This window comes from Solanum lycopersicum, chromosome 10, assembly GCF_036512215.1.
Source record: "Solanum lycopersicum chromosome 10, SLM_r2.1".
Taxonomy (NCBI): domain Eukaryota; kingdom Viridiplantae; phylum Streptophyta; class Magnoliopsida; order Solanales; family Solanaceae; genus Solanum; species Solanum lycopersicum.
In genome coordinates this window covers 25,389,195-25,401,037 of record NC_090809.1, presented here as the reverse complement: position 1 = coordinate 25,401,037, position 11,843 = coordinate 25,389,195, and the positions used below count along the sequence as shown (strand labels likewise).

The window sequence follows — 11,843 nt, the reverse complement described above, 5'->3', positions numbered from 1 at the left end:
ATAGCTCTACCTAATCAATCTTAGTGTAGTGTGGCACAAGGGGCTAATTGGACCCCATTCATGTGCTATTTGCGGTAGGAACCACCAAAAAATGTGTCATGATGGATCTAAGGATGATTCAAGTGTGGTCTTATGAGTCACTTTATGAGAGAGTGCCGTATTAAAAAGAAGGCTAATGAGGGCAACAGAGCCCAATATTCTTCAATGGCTCCGGTAGATAGAGTTGCTCCGATAGGAGCTTATTCAGGGACAGATGGAGGAGAAAACAATCTGTATGCTATAACAAGTCACCAAGAGCAATAGTATTCACTAGATGTTCTCACTATTATGATCAAAGTCTTTAATTTTTATGTTTATGCATTACTAGATCCAAGTGCGAGTGTATCTTTTATGACTCCTTATGTAGCCATAAGGTTCATATTCTTTCCGAACTACTTCTTCATCCCTTAAATGTTTCCATACATATTGGTTAGTCTATCCTATAAGAAAGTGTTTACCAACTCTTTCAATAATAAGAACTTATTGGCTGACTTAATCGACCTAGAGATGATGGACTTTTATGTTATTCTAGGTATGGACTGACTTAACTCTTTTTATTCCTCACTTGATTGTAGAACTCCAGTAGCCAAGTTTCAACTTCCTAATTATCAAGCTTTAAAGTGGAGAGGTAGTTCAATAATTCATTATGATCGTTTTATTTCACACCTTAAGGCTAGAAAATTAGTCTCTAAGGGGTGTATCTATCACTTACCCTGAGTTAAATACTCTAGCATTGAGACACCACCTATTCAGTAAGTTCTAGTTGAGAGTGAGTTTCCAAATGTTTTTCAAGAGATCTTGCCGTAGTCCCTCCGGGAAGAAAAATCAAATTCGGAATAGACATCATTCTTGATACTCAACTTATCTTTATCCCTCCATATAGAATGACTTCAGCTGAGTTAAAAGAGTAGTTCAAATATATTCTTGATAAAGGTTTCATTCGACCTAATGCATCACCTTAAGGCTCTCCGATGTTATCCCTGAGGAAGAAAGAGTGCTCTTTAAAGATGTATATTCATTACCACTGGTTGAACCAGGTCACTAGAAATACTACATATCCTATTCTATGAATTGATGGTTGTTGGTTAGATAATCTCCCAAGTATGATTAAAGAGTATATAGTGTACTTTTATACACCATTACATTTATTTCTCTTTCTTTATAATGTCTCAAATATTGTATCAACATTATTACACACATAAGATTTAAGCTTCTGCATTATTATCGTATTTCATAAATTGAATAAATAATATAAGTTGAGGTTTGTACTAGTTGTTCTACCTACCTAGAATGTTATGTGTAGGTTTCACTCATGTATTGTTTTGGATCGTGAAATGATATTAAATAATACTCATTTTATGTTTTATTAGAATATATGTAGTATTTTTTTAATGTAGATGATAAAATGTGAATCAAAATATATATTTAAAAAATTAAGAGTTAGACTATTTAAACACAAAAATACCCTTAAGAAATAGTTATTAATTTCCTTATAAAATTTGAAATAATATTTAATACATCTTTAATTGATATTAGCTAAGATTAGTATAAATTATACACCATAATCTTGATAAGTTATTATTTATCCCAGATGAAATTATATTCCTTATTTTAAACCACAATTTTAATTTAATAGGATGGAGGTCTACTTTAATTTAATTCATTTGTCCTTTTACACCATTGACTAACTAAAACATCTAAGGGTTGAAACTAAGGATCCATGTCATCAAAAACTTACCAATGAACATGTAGGCCAAACTTCTATAAAATAAATATCTGCATCTCATTCACTTCACACAGTTCAAACTCCAAATTTCCCCCAATTTAAGAATTCTTCCCTTCAATGGAAGCAAAGGCAGAGACCAAGTCGTCGGCTGAGAAGGCTGCTGCCGCCGTCGCTGAAAAATCAAAGTCCATAATGAAGATTCCTACGTACGCCACCGGAGATAAAAAGAGTAAGACGTCGAAGAAGTCTGTTGAAACTTACAAGAACTACATCTTTAAGGTGTTGAAACAAGTTAATCCAGATCTGGACATTTCAAGCAAGGCTATGGGAATCATGAAAAACTTCATCAATGATATCTTTGAAAAACTTTCTCAGGAGTTCTCTACACTTGCTAGGTACAACAAGAAGCGTACCATCACTACTTGGGAGATTCAAACTGCTGTCTGGTTGGTTCTACCCGTTGAATTGGCAAAGCATGCTGCAATTGAGGGTACTACGACGGTTTCCAAATTCAAAATATCTTAGAAATGTGTTTGTTTTGTATAAGCTATCTACCGTTGACCAGCACGGTCCCTCAAAGGATCTACAAACCGGAGGTCAAAACCATAGGTAATGCTTGACAATTATTTTGAAGAAAGCTTTGGGTGTTTTTCCTAATTACTTTAACTTAATTATTTTCTTTTATGTATTAAGCTAAGACATATATAAATGTTTTATGCCCCAATAAACCCATTTTCAACTCTTTCTCCTAAAATTTCTAAACTTGACCAAATTCATCCTTCCAAATTCTCTTAATCTAAGAAAGAAGGAGAAGGGTTAGGGTTTCATTAAGGTTATTATGTTCTCTATTTTCTTGAGTGTAAATGATGTGTTTATTAAACCATGGAGTCCTTTCCTCCATGGGGTCCCTAAGTATTTCAATCTCCAAGTCGATTTTTAATTGATCAAGTTAGGGTTTCATTTCAATGATTGTGGATTCTATTCAATCATGATAAATTATGGTTAAGTATAATCAATTTTGTCTTCTAATGTATTATTTGACGTTACTGAATGATATTAGTTAAAATCACATTTACCAATGCCTAAATTATGCTTTTCAATCATGATTCTTTGATGAAACAATGAAGTATGAATTATGAAGTTATGATGATATGCATATTTTCATGAAGATATTGTAAATGAATTAATGATGCTTTGAGAGGAAAGTATTGATTTTATTGTGAATGAATTTCTCACTTACTATGATGATCATCATTGTAAAAGGTATTTCTCAAAAATAAATTCACATTTGTGAAAGGTCTTTTCATCTATGTTGAATTGTATTTAAGGAGTTATTCGATGTTTTTATTTTAAAAGTTGTGGATTCGGTATTGATAATTTATTTTCTTGTGTTAAAATGATATTTGACTTTTATCTATTACACTAGAACTTAGAATTAGTGCGGAGAGGGCTTTAAGCTGGAGGCTCAAATAGGAAATTCTCTAGTAGAAATCCCTACTCCTAAACTACGTGGTCCCTTAGGATTATGTTAAATGACCAAGATAGTGGATCTATTTTAGCAAACGATGATATGTACGAATTTTACCTTGACAATTAGATTTCCCTTCTATCAGTACGAAGGGATATACATGATTCCATGATATTGCTCTTTTTGTCTTATTATCGGTTAAAGTTAATATCCCATAAATGTCTATGTTTTATTCAAAAGTTTTTCTTGTGTCCTTTATGTTAATATACTTGACCATTTCTCATGATTTTTATGTCATCTTTCTTTAAATATTTTAAATGTTCTATTTTGATCATGCCTACTCATATTAATTTACTTGTATCGTCATGCCTTTGTATTGCCTTATACTTAGTATATTCATGTACTAATGCATACTTGTGCCTATATTGTTTCACCAATGTAGGGTTCGATGCTCCTATATCCAATACTTGTAGCTAGTAACCCGACATAGACGTTGAAGATTGGTGAGTCCTCATGTTTTGAGGACCGAGAATCATTTTGTTACTTTTATGTTGTTTCCATTTCAGATTTTGCCTAGCGTATGCTTACATTCCAAATAAGTTTTTGATGTAGTAAATGACTTTGAAATTTATGTTTAGAATTTCGCTTTTGTAAAAATCATTTGTATGATATGTTGCGCTTTTTGAACTCTTTTGTTTTCTATTATCTTGTATGATGTATCTGTCACGACCCGGTAGCACCCCCAAGTTGTGACATGATGTACATGACATCGAAGAGGTCTTATACAATCCCTTAGTGTTCATTCATCACTTTCCCTTAGTGTTCATTCATCACTTAGGCATAAAAATAGTCCGGAATTAAAAACACTCTCAAACAAGTCAACAATCAAAAACTCATTTATAAGGGAACACTAAGTCTCAATATAGCCAACTTAGACACGTCTCAACATCATAGGGACACAACCATTTACAATCGAAAGAAAACTATTAGAAGTCTATTACATGAATTTAAAGAAACTCCTAAGATAAGTGTCCTCGAATCTTTGAGTACATACAAAGTTTGAAGATAGCGAATCCAAACACTTCAATCTAGGAAGGATCCTTTAGGAACGTCAACCTACAATCGGTGTAAAAAGGTGAAGAAGATGGTGGTATTACAAATATGCACTAAGCATGATGACCATGCAAAAATGTGCTAAAAAGGTCATTCAGTTGAAGTATATGTTTTTCATGTCTTTTTGGTAAAAATATCATAAGACAAGTATAAGAGACATATTAAAAGTCAATATTCACACATAAGACAATTTTAACATCATAAGCATCTTCATCAAGTAGACCATATCATCACTGTAGACCCTCCACCTAAAGTTATCCTAAGACCTACCTAAGTAAAGATTGGAGGGACAGCCTATACTACTTCTCCATACCAACCCTAGGTAATGCTCAAGACTACAATAGATTATGAATTTTCCTTTTCAACTTAAGCCAATAATCAACATTCATTATTAAATACATTTAATGAGAAATTCATGCATTTAGAGAACTTCACATAATAGTCTTTCATGACCTGATTTCTCGAGTCATGATGGTACCTACTATACCCATAAGCCCGACAAGTACACCAAGTAGCTAAGTCTATTAACAAAGAAGAAAATTGGTGTCTTAGCCCAAAGTAACCAAGATAATCCATCGGACTCCACCCATCCTGTAGTGCACTCCTAGCCCAACTAGAAAGAGTGACCTGCACCCTACCAAACAGTCTACTCCCAGCCCAACAAGAAAGAGGGACCCGAGGGTTGAATTGATATCACGAGTCATCCTACCATAAAGTAAACTCACATCCTAACTAAAAGAGCGATATAGGGACACCTAGCCAGCAACACACTCAAACCTAGTCATAAAGAGAGAACCATTGAAATCACTGAGTCTACCCACCAAGTTATTCGCTCCCAGCCCAGCTAGAAAGAATGACCCAGGGGCGATGCTATCTCCAATAGGATCTAATAATATAACATATATCAATGGAACTCTGTTCACTCTAAGAAATCACAGAAAAGGCTTCAAGGTTATACTATCTCATTCCCACACCTTTAGTGATACAATGAACCTTCGAGAATGCATCGGAATCGTAAAACTAGAGGGAGTTGATACAGAAGTGCAAGAAGCAATGCTAGCACCTAATCTAAGTCTCAAACTATCAAACACAAATTAGCTACTCCAGTTTACAAGGAGCAAAGTCATCCATACGACGTCAACATAAAGTCAAGGTTGTCCAACCTACACGGGTCATAAGTCTAAGGCAATGCTAGCTTAACCTAGACTAAGGAATCATGCTTACGGTTGAATATGAAAAAAGCATACAACATATTGCATACAAGCTTACAATAACATTTATCACATAAGCATGCAACTCTACTATCCTAGTTAACTTGTAACTACACCCAAAATATGACCAATTGATCCTAACATAAGGTATCTAATAAAAGTAAAGTAAAAAACTTGTACCCACCCCCAATCCACTCCATCAACATTATTTTACACAATTAACCTCAATGTAATAGAAAGGAAGCCATAACCTACCTTTAGGTTGACCGTGCACGCCCCAAATCACTTTGCCGGAGCTTTTCCTTAGAAAGACCCTTTAACTCTATGAATCTATCAAATATAGGATCAGAACGTTAGTATGCTTGTTTAGAAACAAAAATCACAACAAACGAAGTTAGGTCAACTTTTAGAGTTAAAACGGGAATGGTGGGACCCGCACCTAAATGTTTGGATTTGACTCCTCCAAGAGATCCAAAACAATACGCCAAACTTGTGGTCCAAAATGGAACACAATTGGGGCTCAAAATTCAACAAACCTCAAACATGTAAGAAACCCACACTTTAATCAACTTTAAAGTAGCATGCAACAGTCTAATCTTGGAATTGAAGAGAATCAAAATGTGCCCAATCCTCTTTGAACACTCCACAACATAGACTTGATAATTCTCAACATGTGTGACTTTGAATCACCAAAAACCGAGCTAAAATTAGAGAGCTATGACCAATACAAGAAAGCCAAAAACAAATGCTTGAAAAAGGGACTAACAGTCAGGTTTATCACGAAATTTACCTCGAAATATGCACACTTGACAACGAAAAAATACTTTATAGTGAAGCCACAAAAAATACAAAGCTCCCGCACTTTGAATCACCAAATGCGGTTGATAGATGAGGGAGTTGAGAGGTTTTATAGATTTTCCAAAATATGTATATATTTTTCAGCAATTTATAGTTGATTTTCTGCAATATTTCCTGAAAACTTAAAAACATCTCGGGGTGCTCTGAACTCGTTTAGAACCCTGTGCATGCAAATGACATATGCAACCATATTAAATTTGATATTCCAGACTTAATGGGGCAGTCAATATTTCTATATAAGGTCATCTTGACAAAAAATGGGTCCCACACCCAACCACCATTTTAAGTCGAAAACCACAAAAGGGTTTGCAATAATCTCGGAGTCCTTAGGACACAAAAGAAGGGTCATTCTAGACCAAACTCAACATTTCAGAGCATACCGCATAGATAAAATTCTTATTCAAGCGTGTTTACTCAGAATGTTGACTAAAGTAAAACTTAGGCTTAAACATAAAGTTAAAATGCCTAATTGCACCAACTCATATTGAAAACCTCGAGAGTCATGCTCTCCAGCAACTACCCTAAAATGACCCTTCCAGAGCTGATGAAATCGTCAGAATTTGATTTTGATGTAATTTTCTTGAACTTTTGATCAAAAATGATTATTTAAGGTTCATAAGCTCCAAAATTATTAAAACTCGCACAATAACCAAATGAACAACCAGATGACCGATCTATCAGTCCCAACAAGTTATAAATGACTTGGATCGCTATAGAAACGCTCTAAACGACACACACAAGGCAAAACACAAAAATGACAAATAGGGTCATTACAATATCTATTACACAAAAAGGACATCCGTCCTTGAATTTAAGAGTTAAAGGTACCTAAATTCTCAAACAAGACAAAAAAATTCTCTTGTATCTTCTGCTCGAACAAACCTTAACAAAAGGAATGGCTCTCGAGCGCAATCTCCTCACATCTCCAGCTAGGATGGCTAATGGCTACTATGTAAATGTTAAATAGTTATCCAACTGAACTGCATCATACAAGAGAACGTGGGACTCATTGGAAATATATCGATGTAACATCAACACATGGAAGATCGGGTGGATGGATGAAAATGTTGGAGGTAGGGCCAACTCATAACCAACCTCCCCAAATTTCTGGAGTATCTCGAAGGTCTTAATGTACCTGGGGCTAGGTTTTCCCCGCCTCCCACACTTCATCATGACCTTTGTGAGCGATATACGAAGAAATATCCGATCACCAATCGATAACCTAAAAGGTCGATGCTTGTGATCCGCATAACTCTGGTGCCTACTCTAAGTTGTCCTGAGTCTTCCTGAATCACTCTCACCTGCACTAAATCCTTCTGAATCAAATTCATACCCCCCAACCTAGGATATGTAGACTTAAACCATCCCATCGGAGAGTGCTACAATAGAAGGCTTCAAAAAGGGCCTTTTGGATTCTAGAATGGTAGCTGTTGTAGTATGCAAACTCCGTCAAAGGCAAGAACTGGTCCCAATGATCACCAAACTCCAAAACACAAGCCCGCAACATGTGCTCAAAGACCTGAATAGTACACTCCGACTGACCATCAGTGTATAGGTGGAAAGCCATGCTAAGATCAACCCGAGTTCCCAACTCTTCCTAAAAGGTCCTTCCAATTTTCGATGTGAACTGAGAACCCCGATTTGATATAATAGAAACTGATAATCCATGAAGTTGAACCACCACCCAAATGTAGATACGAGCCAATTTCTCGGTGCTAAAGAAGACTGAATAGGAAGAAAATATGCAGAATCAGTCAATAGATCAATGATGACCGAAATGCTATCAACACCTTTACAAGTTCGAAGTAGGCCAACCATAAAATCTTAAGTAATATGATCCCATTTCCACTCCAGAATGGGTAATCTTTGAAAAAAACCACCAGGCCTCAAGTGCTCGGCCTTTACCTATTGGCAGCACAAACAATGGGAAACGAAGTAAAAAATGTCTCTCCTAGTGACACTTCACCAGTAATGCCACCTCAAATCAAGATACATCTTCGCTGTGCCAGGATGGATAAAGTATTTAGACTTATGGGCCTCAAAAAGTATCAATTATATCAACTCCCCAACTCTTGGAACACAGATGTGGTCGACTAATCTCAGCACTCGTTTAGGATCTAACGTAGACTGACCACCATCAACCACTAACACTCAGTCTCTAAGGTCCACCAAGGCCTCATCATCAAAGTGAAAATAACAGATCATATCAAGCAAAGAAGATTGTACTCCCATATAGTCCAAGACTCATATAGAACATGAGATATCGAATAAAACAATGTTATTGGCTAAGAATTGAATGTCCAAAGCCAAGGGTTGCTGTTCAAAGATAATAAGGCTAGACTACGCATACTCTCTACTTTCTGTCTTGGCGTCAACTATTACATTCGCCTTGCCCGGATGATAGAGAATAGAGAGTGCGTATTCCTTCAAGAGCTCAATCCAACAACGCTACCTCAAATTAAGGTCCCTCTAACTGAGAATGTACTAAAGACTTCTATGATCGGTATAGATCTCACATTGAACTCTTTACAAGTAGTGCCTCTAAATTTAAAGTGCAAAAACTATTGCTGCCAACTCTAAGTCGTGGGTGGGGTAGTTGTGCTCATGGACCTTAATCTGCGTTGATACTTAAGTAATAACAAAGACGTAATGCATCAATGCAAAAACTCAAAAAATGCAGGATGTGTCACAATAAACTATGACGCCCTCGCCCTCAACTAGAAGAGTCCATATAGGAGTAGTAGTAAGCAACTCCTTGATATCCTGAAATCTTATCTCACACTTCTCTGACCACACAAAGGGAACATCCTAGCAAGTTCACTATGTCAAAGGGGACGCAATAGTAGAAAATCTTTATACAATGCGTTTGTAGTAATTCGCTTACCCTACAAAGATACAAAACTCAGTGACTCAAATGGGTCTGTCTCAATCACAAAAAGCATCAATCTTCACTGGATTATCCATGACGGGTCCTGAATGCAATCTTAGGGATGTCAGCAACCTAATACTAAACTGGTGGTAACCAAGACTCAAATCAATCTTAGAGAACACTAAGGCTCCTTGTAATCAGTCAAATAAGTCATTTATCCTAGGTAGATAATTTTGATTCTTCACCGTTACCTTATTCAACTGCATATAGTCAATGCACATGCGCATCGTTCCATCATTCTTCTTTAGATCTGCATGAGCCATTTGGTATGGCAGAGATAGGCCGAGTACCCGGATCAATTTCAATTGAAAAATCAATATCAAGCTCTGGAAGTAAGGCAGGTAGATTGGTAGGAAACACATGTAAGAAGTCACGAACAACATGAACTGATTCAACCGGAGGAATCTCGCTACTCACATCATACACATAGGCCAAATATGATAAGCATCTACTAGCCACTTGCCTCCTAACCCGAATAAAAGAAATAACCCCAATTGGTTTTCTAGTACGAGATCCTTGACATACCACCGGAGAAATACCAGGAATGGCTAAGGTAACAGTTTTAGAGATGAAATCTTAAGCAACGTGATAAAGAGATAACAAGTCCATGCCTTGAATCATATCAAAATCAACCATGTAAAGCAATATAAGGTCATCTCGGGTGTCGCTCCATTGGATAGTAACTAAGAAAGATCAAAATATTAGATCAATTATTAAAGACTCACCCACAAGGTTCGACATATGCAACGACATTACCAGATGCTCAGAAATCATATTCAAGTGAGAGGCACATTTAATAATAACATACGAAAAGGTAGATCCGGGATCAAATAAATCCAAGGCGGGATGCTAGCATAAAATAATCATACATGTGATCACATTGTCAGATGCCTCAGCCTCATCCCTCACTAGAGCTGCATAGAAATGTGTACGTCTGCCTCTACCCTAACCATCAAACCTACCTCCTTACATGCTTCATTGGGGACCACCTCGTATACCATGATGACCACTTCTACGTCCTGAACCTGAACACAACCTCTAGCTGGAGGTGCTGATAAAGATGGGGGAGCTGCCTGAGGAGCTAGAGCAATCCGACTATGCTAAGGGCAGTCCCTGACCCAATGGACAATCTTACCACACTCATAGAAACCTGCGCAATTGTCGTAAGAATGACCATCATGTCCTGAAAATCCCGACCAAAACACCTCACCACCCCAACTCAAAGTGGCCTCACCCTGAACACCATGTGATGCCTGAAGAGAGGCATGGGTAGGTCTGCAAGACTGACCCTGTCGAATTCACATCCTGTCCTGTTATGATAATCCTTGGAGCTAGGGACGGATTCAATGTTGTTTCCGTCATGAATACATAAAAAAAGTCAAATAGAAATGGCCAAAAGTGACGTTGTACATCACTTTTTTGGTCAAGATCGACAGAAAAGCGACGAAATAACTTCGGTCGCTTTTTAGCTTGACACTTTTAAGAAAATGACAAACTGTGTCGCTAAAAAGCAATAGACTGCGTATCTGTTTGCCTTTTTTTAAATGAATTTTTTAAACTAAATCGATGAACCCCATTGAGTTATTTTAATTTCAGTTTTTTAATTTCTAAAAGGCAACATCGTCTGTCACTTTTTTACTAATTTTTTCAAAAAAATCCTAAAAAAACAACGGACTAAAGGACTCTGCCCATTGTTTTTTTCTATGATTTTAAAAAAATAAAACACTGAAAAATGATGGAAAAAAGAACTCTATCCATCGCTTTTCTGAAACTTTTAAATAATTAAACCCATAATGAGCAAAACAAACCCACACTGTCCGTCACATTTCCTGCATTATTTTTTATAGCAGAAACCTGCAATTTCTGTTGTCCACTTGCAAATATAACTAAATTCAATTCAACTCTACACAGACCAATCAAACACACTTGCTTTTAAACAATCTAAATAAAACATAAAAGAATAAACTTAAAATAAAATTCAAAAGTATCTAAAACACAAATTAAAGACTTATAAAGTCTTTCAAAATTCGTTTCAAAATTTGAAAAAGTTAACAAGGGTCCAAATATCTAAATTACAGAGTGCGTCCAACAAAATAATCCTCATCACTCTCATTGTCAATGTCATCGGAAGCTGAAGTAGTAGGTTGATAAGAGAGGTTCATGACTTGTTTTTTTGATTTGGTGAACAATCGCACTCAGGATTTCTTGTTTATCTACTCTTCTTCGCTTCGACTCTTCTAGTGCAGCTGCAAGTTTACTATTTGAGAAGACATAGAAGTAATTTACACACCGTCAAGTGCCTTGGCTTGACGAGGCAATCCAATTCCTTCTAAGCCACACTAGAGTCGTCTATCATTGTTTTGAGAGCATAAACCACAACATTTTCCCTGGTGTGTCCCCCTATCTAGATACTCAACGACGTAGTGCTGAAAGTCATTCTGCATATTAAATATAAAAATTGACATCAATATATATATTTATATATATATATATATATGT

At 36.3% G+C, this 11,843-nt stretch overlaps 1 protein-coding gene across 1 annotated transcript; it reads left to right on the top strand.

Annotated features, from left to right (window-relative positions):
- The first annotated feature begins 204 nt into the window (after positions 1-204).
- On the top strand, positions 205-2,290 carry LOC101250555 (histone H2B.3-like). The gene is made up of 3 exons (XM_004248929.1): positions 205-272; positions 615-667; positions 1,869-2,290. The coding sequence occupies exons 1-3, from the start codon at positions 205-207 to the stop codon at positions 2,288-2,290; spliced, it is 543 nt and encodes a 180-aa protein (XP_004248977.1).
- Positions 2,291-11,843: the final 9,553 nt, after the last annotated feature.

Coding starts and splice junctions, on each gene's coding strand:
- LOC101250555 (XM_004248929.1), top strand. CDS start 205: ATGGCTCCGGTAGATAGAGTTGCTCCGATAGGAGCTTATTCAGGGACA. Junction 273..614: donor GATGGAGGAGAAAACAATCT/GTATGCTATAAC, acceptor ACTTGATTGTAG/AACTCCAGTAGCCAAGTTTC. Junction 668..1,868: donor TCAAGCTTTAAAGTGGAGAG/GTAGTTCAATAA, acceptor CCCCAATTTAAG/AATTCTTCCCTTCAATGGAA.